This window comes from Adiantum capillus-veneris, chromosome 26, assembly GCF_014529385.1.
Source record: "Adiantum capillus-veneris isolate H3 chromosome 26, ASM1452938v2, whole genome shotgun sequence".
Lineage (NCBI taxonomy): Eukaryota > Viridiplantae > Streptophyta > Polypodiopsida > Polypodiales > Pteridaceae > Adiantum > Adiantum capillus-veneris.
Genome location: NC_140956.1, coordinates 96,688,837 through 96,706,281, shown reverse-complemented (window position 1 = coordinate 96,706,281; position 17,445 = coordinate 96,688,837). Strand labels below are relative to the sequence as shown.

General features: G+C 42.3%; 1 protein-coding gene and 1 pseudogene across 1 annotated transcript; both read left to right on the top strand.

Moving 5' to 3' along the window:
* The first annotated feature begins 470 nt into the window (after positions 1 to 470).
* Positions 471 to 6,211, top strand: LOC147423864 (uncharacterized; annotated as a pseudogene).
* A 484-nt stretch (positions 6,212 to 6,695) lies between these two features.
* Positions 6,696 to 10,683, top strand: LOC147423863 (pentatricopeptide repeat-containing protein At3g09040, mitochondrial-like). Its single transcript, XM_086501025.1, has one exon. The coding sequence runs from the start codon at positions 7,067 to 7,069 to the stop codon at positions 9,239 to 9,241; it is 2,175 nt and encodes a 724-aa protein (XP_086357151.1). The 5' UTR covers positions 6,696 to 7,066; the 3' UTR covers positions 9,242 to 10,683.
* The last annotated feature ends 6,762 nt before the right edge of the window (positions 10,684 to 17,445 follow it).

The window sequence follows — 17,445 nt, the reverse complement described above, 5'->3', positions numbered from 1 at the left end:
TGGTTTCTGCTCCTGAATCGAATCTAGGTTTTTTTACGCAAGAGCAGGCCTAGCTTTTCTGTTCCATGCCGATGAGGCAGTCCTAATGCTAATCTGTACACCATGTCAGCCTCATCGTTTTCCAGTTTCAACCCTTTCTGTCACAGAAGATTGGACTAGTTCTGCCTTTACGATCTAATCCGGTGCTTCAGCAAACAGTTGAGACTTTGTTTGATCACTCCCTCTCTGAAGCCAAGTGCTTTCATCACTATCCATCGTCGACATCATCAACATTTGTAATTTCAGCCCTTCGTTTCTCTAACAATGGGAATGCAGGTTAGCCTCATGTCTATCTCCTGGTGTTCAAAAGAATCCCAAAGAAGACCGAAACAGTCTCGCAACTTCCTTGTCGTCAGAAATCACCGCAACGACATTCATCCTTCAAGCCAGCAGAGTCTCAAGTCAAGGTATTACATACCTATCCTTGTGCCATGAAAGCATGCGGCTGTAGTGGAGCTTTTGACAAAGGAAAACAGATTCACAATAGAATTGCAAGGGAAGAAATGCTGCAACGACATTCATCCTTCAAGCCAGCAGAGTCTCAAGTCAAGGTATTACATACCTATCCTTGTGCCATGAAAGCATGCGGCTGTAGTGGAGCTTTTGACAAAGGAAAACAGATTCACAATAGAATTGCAAGGGAAGAAATGCTGCAGAAACATACCGATCTTGGCAATGTTCTTGTAGACATGTATACCAAGCGGGATGTGGTTTTAAAGACAGAATGTATGGTTGAAGCACTCCCTTTTCAAGACATAATAACTTGGAAAACACTTATGGCCGGTTATGTAGAAGATGATCAACATGAGCAAGCATTGCTTTGTTTCGATTGCACGCATCGTGAGAGCATTCCTCCAGATGCACCGACTTTCACTTGCATTTTGAAAGCATGCGGACTTCTGAGTGCCCATGATAAGGAAGACGAAATTCATGAAAAGATTTCGGGGGAGAAGCTCTGTCAAAGGAAGAGACCGTACTTAAAGAGCTTCCCTGTCGGGATGTTGTCTCTTGAAATGCACTGATCACAGACCTTGCAGCTCACGGCCAAGACCAGCTAAGTCTTTTAGCCGAATGAAGCATGAGGGCATCATGCCAGATAACGTTACTTATCTTAGTGCCCTCAAAGCATGTGGAACAATAAGAGCTATTGCATATGTATGTACTCAGCAATGCTTTGATGGACATGTATACCAAATGTGGTGCCTTTGCAAAAGCAAGAGCTGTTCTTGAGGAACTCAGGTCTCGGGATGTTTCTTGGAATGTATTGATCACAGAATATGCACTACATGGTTAAGATGAGCATGCGCTCCAGTGTTTTGAGCTTGTGCGGGTTGAGGGTCTCTCTCCAAACTCGGTGCACCTAGACGCACTCCAAAGCAAGATTCATTCCCCAAATATGAGCCTGCTTCACCCGGCTATGGCCTAGAGCAAGAAAGCTCTTTTCTAAGAGAAGAGCTCGCAAGGAGCGATTTAAGAATCTCCGACAACAGACGTAGTCCTCAGTCCTATGGCCCCGGATTTGGCCCGCTTCTCGAAGACAAGGCTACAAGGGCCAATATAAAAGGAGCTAATGAGTCTTACAAACCAGGTTCAGTCATGATGCATGATACAAGGGACAACGATGAAGTCGTCTCAGAAGACAACAAGGAACAGATATACAAAGCATCAAGATACAGCCCGCTTCGCAAGCAATTACATGAGACTGATAAAACTAAGGAAGCATCATTAGCTCGTCGTAAAGTGTCAGATTATCAGGAAGAAAACAATGACGAAAGAACTGAAATCCTCATGCAACATCCAGATGAGATAAGCGACAGTGGCAGAGACATTTTTTTTTTGTCTATGTTGAAGACGATGATGCAGTCCTCTCTCAAAAAGAAGGCACATTAACAGCCTCAAGTGTGTCAAGAAACTCATCAAAAGCAGGCAAGTCTAGCAACACAAACTTGAGAGCGCCTGCAAGTAGAGAGTCAGGCTACCCTAGGAGAAACTCTCAAAAGAGGCAATATGGAAAATGAGAATGTGAGTGTCCAACATGCTTGGGTAGAAAAAGTTGTTCAAGAGTCTGTTGCTTCATCTCCCGACATTGCTGATGTCTTCAATGAGCATGGGTTTACTTCCACAGCCAAGGCAATTGCCGGAGAACCTGGCCGGCTTGCCATTCTAAACTATGCACAACAGTACTCTGGATCACGCTCCTCTTCAAAGAATGATGGCAATGTCACCCTGGATAATACAAACGACGGTTCGTGTCATCCAAGACACGAAGGGCGAGATGCTGCTGTGCTGATGAAAATGGGGGTTTAAAGAAAAAAGATACTGGCTACTTGTCTAACATGCCATCAAAGATGAGACACGTTGGGAATTCCCATGCAAGTTCTAAACTGCTTGCTCCAATTGCGAGCAGTGATGACAGGATCAATGCAGAAATACCAACTTTAGGCAGAGCACATGCACAAATTGATAGAGAAAGTTCAGGGTCATGTAATGCAGATGTTTCTAAGAGACCAGTTTTTGACGAAGGAGAGGACTTCACTTACAAAAGTTCGCATAGAAGCAAGTATATTGAAGACACATCTGGAAGACATGAATTCTCATCAAATACCAAAACTCGAAAATTATTCCCCGATAAATACGGTCCATACTTTAATGCAATAACAAGAGAAGGGGAGCCAACTTACCCAAATCAGTTATCTCGAGAAAATAGTAAGAGGCACAGCTCAAGTGGACCTCATGATGAGTATCACAGTGATAAGTGAGCAACATCTACAGGTGCTGGAGGCTGTGACAAAAAAGGAGCAGCAGAAGCACCCCAAATCGTAAATTATAATGATGGCAAACGTGATAGGATCAATGTAGGCACCAAAAGCCATTCCTTATGTAACAGAAATTCAGACCTCATTTAATCATGAGGAGGGTCTAGATTACACTGGAGAAAGGAAGGTAGGAACCTCAAGCTTACATAAAGATGCCTCTAATCAAGTCGAGAAAAACGATCACAAAAGAGTATTTTCAGCTGCAACTGTGAAGAACAATGACTATGCCACGGACAAGCAAACTGATCCAGCACTTCAAAATCAAGATACGTTGCACCAGAAGAATCTCTCAGGAGCACAAAAAAAGGCAGAACGAAGAACACCTTCAGCAGCCATTGATGGTTAGAAGAACCCTACATCAAGTTCAGGCAAGATGGCATATCAAAACCAAGGAAAAAGTGTTGTTAACAAACTACCAGGTGCAAGATGGCATAAAGAGGTGCCCTCTGAAAAGATCACACTTCCTGTGGATGAATGGATAAGATGTGTATTCTCTTGAATGTATGCCCGTGGGTGTTAGGGCATCTTTGCTCTCAAGCTTACCCAAAGCCACAGTGTTTGCTCTGTCCTACTTCTGCATGTATCCCTATTATCAGCAAAATGGGCATGTCATGCTTTGGCTCTTCTCAACTAAATTGTTGAAATGAGAATTAATTATCACTTTCATTATGCGCATCTATAGCAGCCTATTACTTGGCTCTCCTGATGCAGGTGAAGGTTACTGCATCTATAGAGCAACTATCACTTTGCCTCCTGTGAAAACAATCATATAAGTCCGTGGCAATGAGGCTTTCTCTGGATGGCACCGACCAGTGCTCATACAGCCAATTGCCAGCAGCAGCAGCTCTATTGGAGCAATTCTCACAGCTTCAAGTCCTCTCTATTGTGGGCGCAATTGCTTCTGTCTAGGATCGTACCATGAAGTTGTGGTCATCGACCACCTCACAAGGTCACGACACACGATGCACTCCTTTCAACCACCCTCCAATGTTGCCACCCAGAGAGGTCAGAGAGTTCATAGCCTGTGTCTGTGTGTGTATGATGATTGCAGGTCGCAACATTAGAAGAGGTCTACCTGTGGGTGTTTGGACACCAAACCAGTATCAATGTCAACATTGTTTTCCAAGACCCCATAGCATTCGAGAACCCCTCTGGATAGGAAGGTTTTGAATGACATATTGTCGGAGCAAACATCATTTTGCCTACTGTGAAAATAGTCCGATAGCTTTCTCAAACGCCCTAGCCTACTCAAACATATATTTCAACCAATTTTCTGTATCAAACAGAAGGGTCGTCGAGAAGTTTTTGGGCTTTTGATATATAGACTTGTGTGAATGCATGTCTTGTGCACAACTGCCACAGACATTCATGATGGAGGTGAAGGTAACTGCATCTATAGAGCAATCGTCACGTTGCCTCCTCTGAAAGCAATCAAATAGCTTTGTGGCCCTATCTCTTTTGAGTCGAGCATGAAGTCTTTGAATGTATATGGGATTAAACTAAACTTCTTGCGTCTCCCATCACTACCTCAACGGATGTAAACTGATTGGCAGTAGGTTTCAACATTGGCATTGTAGGTGTTTACGCAGATTGTGATGCCGACAAGCATTTGTTAATTATTGACATCAGAGTCTTTCCTCAATCTAGGCATTGCTGCAAGGTCAATGCTACTAATAAGGTATTCCAGATGTTACAAGGCCGTGTGAGTCTCCTTGGTCATGAAAGGAAAGTGAAGGTATTTGGTATGCCCTTCATAAAGCAAAAGCTGAAGTCATTACTAAAGTTTGGGCTCCAAGATTTAACCCCAACCATTGCATTGATCTCATAGGGACACTTTCTAGAGGCCAGCAAGTGCGCGCCAAGTATACAATGCACTATGACAGGAAATGAATGGAAGATAATACTTCATTTGAAGTACTAAGAAGCTTCTGCATTCGAACGATGCGTAAACAAGATAATCTTGACGAGATGATTGATTCCATCAGCCCCAATAGATCCAAAATGTCCTCCACCTGGCTAGTAGAAACTGAAGACGATCGACAGTCCATTGCCATCAACGATGCATGACACAAAAATACAAATGATTCATAAGGTTTGGGCATAACTGCTCAAATTGCAAATGGTCCAGTCTCATAATCTGCCGAACAAAATGCTGCAACAACTGTTAAAGGCCTTCTCCTTCATGCGAATGATTTTAAGTTCTTCGCAGACCCTTGAGCTGAATACACCATTGATTGAATTGCAAGCTAGCCGCAAGTCTAATCTTCACTTCATATAGAGGTTTGCCCACTTGCTTGGGAAATAAATTCAAACAATGAAGATGGCATATCAAAACCAAGGAAAAAGTGTTGTTAACAAACTACCAGGTGCAAGATGGCATAAAGAGGAGCCCTCTGAAAAGATCACACTACAGGACAAAGAAGAGAGATTCTGGGGGTTGCAAGCAACCTATACCAGACAGCAAGAACCTCCAAAATGGAGCGAACTGCCCACAAAGAACAGTCATAAAGACAATAGAAACCCTTTACAGCCTGTAAAGGACCCTGATTTGGTGAAAAATGTCTTTGGGCAAGAAGCCACAAGGCCTTCAAGAAGAGGGCGACCTACTACTTCAGGCTACAAGCCTTATGTGCGAAAACAAGAAGTTTGCAGCAGTGAAGAACACATGTTTCCATCAAAACTGTATGATCATGATCAATGTCAGCATGTGATGCATGACAACAGGCAGGATACATGGCCAGCAAGAAGACAACAGCCACAAAACAAAAGTATACGTCCAAAAGCCAGCCCATTTGCAGTCGATGCTCCTAGACATGTAAAAGAGAATGCATTTGCTAGTAGCACAAATCGTCGGGATAAGACACATCCAAAATGGCAGAGAAAGACAGACTCCATGCAACAGACCTAGTCGAACGACACGACCATCTGTTGAATAGCATATCACTTCGCATCAACATGAACCCCTATGACTTCCATGACGGCAAATTCAATCGATTCGACGGCCGTTTGACAATAGAAAACGCCAAGGTTTCAGACGGCTTTACACAATCTTGCCAATAAGAGTAAAACTTTTCATCAAGCTACCAATCACAAGGCACGAAGTCTAGCATAACTCACTTATCTTGAAATCACCAAGGAAGCATCAAAGCAACAGAGATTGCAATTGCCCAAGCTTGATCCCAAGCTTAACATACTATTAAACACCATCAGATTCCACAAAGAAAACGAATAATGGTCAATTTTTTTAAAAAAAACAAGCCACACTAGCAGCAATGGAGAAGAATCACATCATTCCAGAGGTCTTCACGAATGCCTGAGAGAGTGTAGTGAGAACAAAGGTGAAGCTACAACAGTAAACTGTAATACAGTTCGTTCATTAATAGACTATTACAAAAGAATACAGTCAACAATCAACAATCAAATGCAAAAAACATTAACAACGATATTCTGTTTGCAGAGCCTACAGGATGGACGGACATGGGGAGAGAGAGAGAGAGAGAGAGAGCAGGAACTAACCTGCAAGAGATTTTCCGCTAAGACTCACCACTGCAAAACAAAGAGACACACAACACCTAAAACTACTTCCTCCAGACCTTCTAAAGAGATACACAAATAGGCAGCACGCCAAAAGCACGTGGAAAAGGCTGCGCACCCACCAGTTTGAGAAAGGAGAAAACCAGAGGTTCTAAACAGAGCAAAAGGCTGCGCTTAAGAAAGCAAGGCGCCAACGGCCTACCAATTTGCCCAATTAAATCAGTTAACTTCAATAACTAATGAATATATGCCACTTGCTTGGTCCCAAAATTGGGCCAAACGCTAAGGCTGCTGCATGGCAGCCCAAAAAGCGTGCTCGCAGCCTCTGAACTCGGGCCCCACCCTTCCGCTTCGCTCGCTGCCTTGCTCCAAGCGATGACGCCCTCAACAGGAAGCTACTGAACCCCTCTCTCTCTCTCTCTCTCTCTCTCTCTCTCTCTCTCTCTCTCTCTATATATATATATATATTGTGTGTGTGCGCATGCAGGCTTGCGCAGGACTCCCATAATCTGTTGCGAGCCCTCCTTGTCTCCAACACCCTTTCCCTCTCCTTAGCGTTCGCAAGAGGATCTTCCTTTATTCTCTCTAATAAACCAATAAACACGATTGGGTACCCCCTACCCCTACTTGGTAAGTCATCGGCAAGCTGAAACCTCGCTACTGAGAGCTTTCGAGCCATGGCGGCTGCTATGTATTACACGGCGGGCGTGGCAATAGAGGATCCCACGCGGAGGTGGGAGCATAGCAGCCCCAAGCCAAGCCCGCCACAGCCAGACTTCAAGCAGAAATTTACCGAAGAGCATTTGCGTATAGATAGACCCCCAGCTGTAGAGCAGCCCATAAACCACAGATTTTCCCCACAGCATCATTGCATTCAAAGCACAGCGGATTCATTCTCTCCCTCCCTCATATGGGAATGCTGTAAGACTAAAAATCTGACCAGAGGAATCCGGCTACATGATCAGCTTCAGAAACGGGGGCTGGTTGAGAGCTATTTCTCAGATGCTTTAGTTACTATGTATGCAAAGTGCGGTGAGCTCCAGAAAGCACAAGCTTTACTTGACAAGCATAACAACACCAGTGTCATTCCATGGACTGCATTAATTGCAGGATATGCCCAACAAGGGAAGAGCCACAACGCTTTAGACTGTTTCGAACGCATGCAACATGAGGGCATTTCTCCAAATGCAGTGACCTATGTGTGCATCCTGAAAGCATGTGCTGGAAACGGAGATATCAACAAGGGAAAGCAAATCCACGATGATATTCTGGAGCTGGGGTTGCTAGAGCATAATATTGTGCTGAGTAACGCTCTTGTGGACATGTATGCCAAGTGTGATGCTCTTCCTCAGGCACAAAGTGTCTTAGAGAAGCTTCCTTCGCGCAACGTTGGCTCATGGAATGCTTTGATTGCAGGATATGTTCGAAAAGGGCAAGGCCAGAGGGCTCTAGAATGTTTTGAACAAATGCATTGTGAGGGCATTCCTCCAAATGCAGTGACCTATGGGTGCATTCTGAAAGTGTGCTCTGCGATCAGAGATGTTGACAAGGGAAATCAAATCCATGATAAGATTTTGAAGCAAGGATTGCTGGAGGATAATGTTATGCTGGGTACTGCTCTTGTGGACATGTATGCCAAGTGTGGCGTTCTTTCTGAAGCACACAATGTTCTAGAGAAGCTCCCTTCTCGTGATGTCATCTCTTGGAGTGCATTGATCACAGGATATGCTCAAATGCAGCAAGGCCAACGGGCTCTTGAATGTTTTGAACAAATGCAGCATGAGGGCATCTTTCCAAATGCAGTGACATATGCGAGCATTTTGGAAGCATGCGCTGAGACAGGAGCCATTGAAATGGGAAAGAAAATTCATGAGGAGATTTTGAAGCGGGGATTATTGGAACATGATGTTGTGCTGAGTACTGCCCTGTTGGACATGTATGCCAAATGTGGTGCTCTTCTGCTAGCGCAACAAGTCCTAGAGAAGCTCAATCCTCGCAACCTCGTGTCGTGGAGTGCATTGATTGCAGGGTATGCTCAAAACGGGCAAGACCAACAGGCTCTAGAATCTTTTGAACAAATGCAACATGAGGGCATCTGTCCAGATGCAGTGACATATGGGAGCATTTTGAAAGTGTGTGCTAGCATAGGAGCCATTGACAAGGGAAAGAAAATTCACGATGAGATTTCAAAGCAAGGGTTGTTGGAGCATGACAGTGTACTGGGTAGTGCTCTTGTGGACATGTATGCCAAATGTGGTGCTCTTTTTCAGGCACAAAGTGTTTTGAAGAAGCTCCCTTCTCGTGATGTTGTCTCATGGAGTGCTTTGATTGTAGGGTATGCTCAACAAGGGCAAGGTGACCAGGCTCTAGATTGTTTCGAACAAATGCAGCATGAGGGAATCCTTCCAGATGCAATGACAATTCTTTGCCTGCTGAGTTTGTGCAGTCATCTAGGTCTGGTGGAAAAGGGTCAAGAATTGTTTGATAGTATGGAAGGGACATATGGTTTGAAGCCCGACGAAGAGTGTTTTACCTGCATAGTTGACCTTCTTGGCCGTGCTGGCCACCTAGCCAAGGCCGTTGAAGTTATCCAAGGGATGCCTTTTCCTGCTACCTCTACCATTTGGCATTGCCTCTTGGGTGCTTGTCGGAAATGGGTCGACGTCAATGTTGGGACTTGGGCATTTGAACAAGCAGTAGAGCTAGATAAGTGTGATGGGGCAGCTTACGTTTTAATGGTAAATATATATGCAGCAGCTGGCATGCAAGAGAAGGCCAAGTACATTGAAGCTGTAAGGATAAAGAATAAAGCATGGAAGCTACCGGGGAGATGGAATGATCGCTATAATTGAGTGTATGAGTCTTGTGATGGTGATATAAAGCATGAATGAAGCACCGAGATTAACATATATTGATTTTAAAAAAATGTGGCAAGAAGGGCACTTCTTGATGCTGAGTCAGGTTGTTTCGCTCAAAGGCACAACTGCTTTGTCATCAGAAAAGAGTTTTTATAGCCATTGATGGTCAATCTTCTTGAGGGTCAGCAAGATTGGAGTGATTGCCACGCCGCTACACCATTTGATCTATAGGCAAAACATTATTTGCCTCAATGCAATGTTTGAAGATCGCAGGTGCTTATATAATGGCTAGGCATAATTGCACGTGGCAGCTTCTACTGATGACATAACAATTATTGCAGTGGTACCCAGATATTGAATTGATGCAGGTTTGCAGTGTGCAGGTGTACCTTTTATCGACTTGGCCTGTTAGGTGCAGCGGAACAGTGTAAGGATATAAACTTATATCTAGTACTTCGCACAAACACAAGGTTACTTTACTTCACTTGAAAGAACTGAACACAATGAAGAGAGAGAAAAGAGAGATGACACCGGATATTGGGTCCCAACCACCCTTAAGGGTCCCCTTGCTTTGTTGCTAGAGCACTTACTGCACTTACTGTGATTACTTGCACAAATGTTGATACAATGGCTAAATGCTGAATATTGAATGCTTCATGCTGATAATGATTCGATGCAAAACGCTATGCTGATCTGATGCAAAAATGCTGAGTTAAACTGATGTAAAATGCTGATGATACCGAGCAATTGGCGATGGAAATGCTAGGTGTTGAGGAGTTGTGGCCGTTGGATGGTATCGGGTTTTGATCTCTAAAAATTGAAGGCCAAGTGACTCTTGTATGTTTTTTTTTTCATCTGCTCTACCTACTTTTTATTAAATGTCATGTCAAAGTCACTTATTAATAAGGCCCTTGTCACACATGGGCGTCAGACAACTTGCTAAGTTGGACGGGCACATGGGGTCTAAACAAACTTTTTGCCACCAATAACAAAGAGGTGATGTAGTCTAGTGGTCAGAGATACTTCCCATCACACTTACCTTTTCAGGTTCAAACCCAAGAGGGGTCACTTCGTGTGTCACCACATTGCTCCCACAATAGGTTGGGCCGCCTCTACCTTTGCTCATGAATTTTTTGCAAATGATGGGTGTGACGTGGAAAGGCTACACCCGTGATTGAACCAGCTTAGCGGGGACCTTGGTTGGGCACCCTTCTCTGACATCCCCCTAAATGACTTGAATGTTCATATGTCTATATACTTAAATGACTATACTGTGCAAGTGAGGGTATGCAACTATGACCTGCTAGAGCATGCATGTCCTTCTTGGGGCTCACTAAATTGCCAGGCTAGATCCTAAGCTAACTAAGACTGATGCTAAACTGTAACAATGCATGTTTACACTTAAGTGCAATTCGCACATGACATTCCAGGTTAAAGGTGAGACAGTTTCCAAACTTCTTCCTTATGCTTTCTATACTTTTGATGTGAAATGCTTCTCATGCTTGTGGATGCATAAATTGATGAAAAATCCTCCAAACTGGTGGGTACTATGGATGTAGGTATCGTTGTGATGCAAACTTTGATGAGCCAAATTACTAGGTAGTCTTACTACTGTTGCAAGATATCATCCTTGATGTTGACTCTACCTTGCAAGCAAGTATTACCACCCGAATAGTTTTGTCGTCAAAACATTGTGGGTCAAGATGAAAGGTAAGGGTGTGTTGACATATTTCTAATGATTCTGTGTCGACGGAAGTTGATGCACGCTACATGTAAATGAGAATGAAAAAAAAGATTAGTGATCTTGTTCCCAATTCCTTCCATATCCACATACAAGGCAAGCAAATCTTGGTACTCAAGATCTGGATCTTTGTGTATACGATGCGGATCTTCGATTAAGGACATAGCGATGGAGACGGGAGCGCGCTCAACGCGTGAAGGACTAAGAATGGGAGTGGATAATATGAATAGGCAATTGGGGGTAGAGACGCGAAGCTTCTTTGAAAGAGAGAAAATGAATCTTAGAGGTTCCTTAGGTTCTTGGTAAAAATATCCCAGAGAGGTTTCTTTGGTTCTTAATCCTTCTTGGGCTTTTTGGGTTCTTTCCTTGAGTTCGCAAAGTCGAAGCGCGTCCAGAGCTTTGATACCAATGTCAAGTGTAGCGGGAGGGTTTAAGGATTTTAACTTAGATCTAGTACTTCCCACAAATACAAGCTTACTTTACTTCACTTGAAAGAACTGAACACAAGAGAGAGAGAGAGAGAGAGAGAGAGAGAGAGAGAGAGAGAGAGGAGATCGCAAAGCCGAAGCATGTCCAGAGCTTTGATAGCAATGTTAGGTGTAGCGGGAGGGTTTACTAGGATTTTACCTTAGATCTAGTACTTTGCACAAATACAAGGTTACTTTACTTCACTTGAAAGAATTGAACACAATGGGGGGAGAGAGAGAGAGAGAGAGAGAGAGAGAGAGAAGATGACTTCGGATATTGGGTCCCAACCACCCTCAATGGTTCCTTTGCTCTATTATAGAGCAAGTATTTGCTTTGATTACTTACACAAATGTTGATACAAATGGCTAAATGTTGAATATTGAATGCTTTATGTTGATGTTGATCTAATGTAAAACACTATCTTGATCTAATACAAAATGTTGGTGATGCAAAGAAATAGGGATGGCCTCTACACCTCTGTGACCAATGACCCTCGATCACCACCCTAGGCTGGCGAGCTAATCTGAGGATGCCAAAGGGGGCACCACCTAGCTATGTCGCAGCTAGGACGACGTAGGTAAACCACTAACAAACAAAGAAAATATGCGTAGTGCATTTTATGGTGATCCTGAAATAAACAACTACATACAAGATTTTAGAGATAACCTTTTTAGCAGTAGATAAGTGAGCGATGCAAAGTCAAAGATAGAGTGTTGTGCATACTTAAGATGATATCACAAGATATATGGAGTGAAGGAAAAAGAGGGAGAGAGTGAGAGACAATGGATGAGCTATTAAGTAATCACCACTACGTTGGTAGAAGTCCATGGTACACACACATACACACACACACACAATCATAAAATCTAATATCTAATATCTAACCAACCCAAATGGTTTTCTCATATTAAACTGATCACTTAATGTGGGAGAATAAACGGGAACAAGGGTTAAGATATAGACATGTGCTTATAGATCTATCTCAATACGGGGCCAATGGTAAAGGGGCCCAAATGAGAGATGGTCTATCAAAGAGCAAGGCTAACCAATGGAGCATAAGACCTTAGGGTTAGCTTCATTGAAGACCTCCAATAATGTGTGTAAAAGTCCTTTGACCTTAGGTAAGCTACGGCTGATGAGCTTGAGATGGAACCCGACCCAGCTCAAGGTGCTTGTCCTGCTTGATGACTAAGGTGCTTGAGGTTCTTGATGATTGAGGTGCTTGAGATGCTAGGGTTTCACTTGAGGTGAGAACCCAGCCCAAGCTTAAAGTGCTTAAGGGCCAAGCTTGTGGTGGGAACTGGGCCTATGCATGAGGGGCTTGAGGTGTCAAAAGGTCAAGATTCAATCCCTACAAGGAAGGGGCGATCCCTACAAGAGGGGGCATGAGAGAACACACCCACACACTCACACAAGGCATGCATGGTACAAAGAAAGCAAAAGGGACACTTGTCAAGTTCCTCCTCATGGTGTGCTTGAAGCCTATTGGTTGGCCACCCAAGGGGTCCAATGATAATTTAGGATATTTAACTAATTTATTTTGCATTTATCAAGTCCTCTCACTCAAAGGGGAAAGGGGGACACTTGTCCCAAGGCTACCCTTGCTGCTTGTAATGCCTTCTACTTGTGATTGGCTAGGCCTGGAGGGGTCCAATGAGCTTCAAGCATGAGCTACAAGGGGGGGTCGACCCAAGCAAGCTAGGGGGTTTCTTAGGGGGTATACTCACCCACACACACTCACAAACACTCTCATTGTGTGCTATGCAAAGTTCAAGAGCTCCCTCTCCTTCTCCAAGAAAGTAGAGGTTGAGAGCCTACACCAACACTCTTGGCTATGGAGTGCAAATCCAACCAAGAGCCATGCTTCAATGCTTAAGCTTGCCATCGCCTTCTTCGTCATTACTATGCTATTATGTATGCTAGGAAGAAGAGTTATGATAAGTGAGGAACTAATTCTATCTCCTATGAAATGTTTCTTCTTCCTCTTCCCTACCCTCATTCCCTGCTAGCTCTCTCCACCTTCGAAGGTGTTTGAGGTCTTGGGATAGTTAAAGCTTTCTTCAAGTTTATGTTATGCTTGTGATGCATGAAGCTTTCCATCTTCATTGCATCACCTAGGTTACAAGGAACAAAAAGATTGTATTGTAACAAGTCTCTCTTAATGGGAGAAATCATAATACAAATGCCTATTGGAGGGGGGACCATGGAGGGGGGACCGGCTCCACATAAATCCGGTCCTCAACTGTTGTCATGTTCTCTAAATTCTCTCTCTTGCAAAAGTATTCTTCATGCCAAGTTAACTAATTGCTATGATTATGTTGCTGTCTTCAATTATGTTCACCCGCTATGCTCACAAAGTCATTTTTCAAAAGTACTTTCCGCTACTCTCAAGTTAAATAGGCAAATTCCATTACACACACACATTGTTAATTTCTATAGCGGTCCCCTACACACCTTGTTCATACTTTGTATATCTAAATCATCTTAATATACTCCTTCCGCCATTGTGTGTGTGTGTGTGTGTGTGTGTGTGTGTGTGTGTGTGTGTGTGTGTGTGAGAGAGAGAGAGAGAGAGAGAGAGAGAGAGAGAGAGAATTAGTGTGGAATAGTATGTACACATTTAAGTGATATCATCTTTTATAAATCCTAGCTTGTTGAGGATTCCATGACCACATTGCAATAGAGATAATGAGTTGAAAAGGTGGGATTTTATTCAAAGAAAACACTTACAAGAGATAGACATTGTTGACCAAGACATTGTTGTGACACCAATATCCCAAGAAAGAGCTCTGTGATACAAGCATATGTGAACTAGGTAGACTGCCACATGGTGATGAGTGAGTGGGTTAGAAACAGGGTCAATATAGGTATCACGGTAATGACGATGTGACAGGTGATGAGAAGAGTTGCCTCAATCCATTCTAATGAGATGAGAAATGTGATGCATAAGATAGCTTAAGGTGCTTGACTTGACTACCTATTGGACTTATTGTGTGAGTATCCCCATCAAGGGAAGGAGATGGTGACACCCCTGCTCAAGTGTTTGACACTAGTTAGTGAACCTTCAACATATTTATGAGTGTGTGTGTGTGTGTGTGTGTGTGTGTGTGTGTGTGTTCCAAACCTCTACCAAATATATAGCGAAGGAAGATGAGAATATTGTAATTTAGAATTGATAAGGGTGCCCACCTTGCTAACTGGGATATGGGATGGTGCATGTGGTTGTGGCTCCCATCTTGTCATCCTCATTATTAAAGCAAGAGATTCCAAGGAAAGAAAAGAATAAGAAAGAGGGTATTGGATAGAGAAAGAGGTAATATAGAGAGAGAGGTAATTACTTGGGTGTGTTTGGATAAAAGTCCAATTTATTAGATTCAATTTTTGTAAGAAAAAGTATTAAGTGTGTTGGTAAGTGTAGAGGAGAGGGTAACGTTGGAAATAAACTGTGTTATCATGATGAGGGTAAACTAGGGTCCACTACTTTAGCCATATCTCCTTGCTCCTAGCTCCAAAAAATTAAAAAGAAACAAAGTCTTCTTGGTGGTTTCCATTGGGCTGATCTTCCTTATGCTTCCAAAAGTGAGGCCCACCATGTGCAAAAAAGTGTGGCATGCAGTATTGACTAAGATTTTTAGGCATGCAAGCGGAGGTATTATTGATAATATGACGATAGTGCATGATGGAGACTAATACACACAATATTATAGAATCTAGTAGAGTAAAACAATAAATATACATGATAAAATAAAATATTATAAAATTATAAAAAATAAAATAATAGAGAATTCAATTAATAAGGGTCTCTTTTGTAGTGTATAATTTATTTATATATCTATTTTGATATAAAAAAGTAATAACATGCCTAAAAATATAAACAACTCATTAGTGAGTAATGTTCGATAGAGTGAGAATGTTTTGGAGGGTTTCTTAAGTGGAAGTCAAAACAATGGGCAAAATTTTGAAAAGAGATCTTCATTAGCCCTCCCCCTTATACTAGAGGTATTCATGCCTCTAGCAACATGTCTCACTCTTCATTTTGTGAGGTGAAGGAGTTGCCCTCCTAAAAACATCCATCATAGGTACTTGATCAAACCTTTGAAAGTAGGATTTTAGTCTCCATCCATTGACTTGGTTCGATGAAGTTTTTCTAGTTGCAGCCCTAAACTTATGACTACCATTCATGTAGCACTTTTGAATGATAAATGATCCTTCCCATTTAAACATGAACTTTTTGTCCTTCTTGGCATCGAATCTGTTGTCATATCTAAGCACTAGCATACCTTTCTTTAGGCTCTTGGCCTTAAGTTCATTGTTGAACATGTTACAGCTATCTTTTGCTTATATAGTGTAATGAGTGATAGTCTCCTATATATCCAATTGAAGCCTCTCTCAATCAGGAATGTGTTGTTGGAAGTGACGTTTAGAGATTTCACTATTCTAGCTAGAACCTTTAGGCTAGCTAGTTGTACCTCAATAGGCAAGGGTGCTTCCTTGCCAAACAGATATAGGCTGAATCCCAGAGGTGTGAAGAAAAGCTATATAAGTCCATAGTGCAAGTAATAAATGTTATTGAAATCACTAGGATGGTTGTTCACCTATTTAGTGATAATTTTACATACCATACCATTTTACCTTTTCCACTAGGCCATTGCATTGAAAGTAAATAGGGAGTGGAATGTCTCCTTGAGATGATCTAAAACTTAGCCCTCTATTAGAGATTATTCCTAATGTGGTTCTCTCCCTATAGCAGAGTTGTTCAAAGACAAATTTGGCTACTTCTTTAGTGATAATTTCAGTACAGGCCAGTGCTTCAACCCACCTAGTCATGTAGTTTGCGTTAATGGTGATGTAAAGGGTTAGTGCCTAGTGTGTCAGGGTACTTAGCTTTTTGGACTTTAACTAAGGTCTTAGATTTAAACCTTAGGGGCATGTTTACACAAGTGCCTAAAGCTTTGGTAGTTTGAAATACCCAAATTGTCTAGCAATTTGCAATCTTCCTATAGTCATACTGATGTTTTGAGCGTGTAGTTTTAACGACGATGATGAATATACAGTGAAGCAGTACCTTCTTTATCTCAATCATGGTGTTTCTTGTTCATATGCTTTGCAGTTTTGTGATTTAATGAGTAGTCTCATGTAGTCATGATTTTCCTCTATACTGCATGTATATTGTACTTACTACCTGTTAGAGTTGTGAGTCCCTAACATAAAGCTTACATGACTAGGTCCTTTAAAGAGGCCCAATAGCATCAATCCCCCACTTTTCAAATGGCCCTGAAGAAATGATAGGAGCTTGTGGCTCATAAGTGAGCCTCCTATACCCACTCTTTTGGCACTCCATACAAGTTTTACACGAGTGGTACATATCTCTATTAAGGCTAGGCCATACAAATCTTTCTTGCAAGATCTTCCTACTAGTTATGTCAAGGGCAAAGTGGCCCCCACACACCCCGTCATGAGAGTTTGCCATGATTTCTCTTAGATCATTAGAGAGAGGCACCTTTCTGAGTCCTCAATCTTTATCCATGCAATAAAGATATTTATTGATGATGCAAAGTGGCCTTTCGTACTAGCCACTATTTTTGGCTCTTGGTAGGAAGTGCATAATTTCATACAGACTACCACTTCTGTGAAACAAAGGTAGTTGTAGGTTAATGGCACCCACTAGAATGTCTTGACGTTGCTTACTAGCAAGAGCATCTACTCCTTGGTTTTCTATCCTAGGGACATGATGTTCTTTAAACTAGCTTATCCAAGTGAGTTTCCTCTATTCTTGGAAGTTTCAATCTTTGTGTTACTTCCTTATCAATTGACCTATTTTTCATCCTTTTTCAAAGTGACGATAAGTGAGAATGCCACTTATTTTTCATCCATTTTTCAAAGTGACAATAAGTGAGAAAGCCACGTAAGCTAGCTCTGGTAGAGCTCTCCACTTGCATCATGTAATCAAACTCCTGCAATTTGATGAGCCATTTGAAAATCCTAGAAG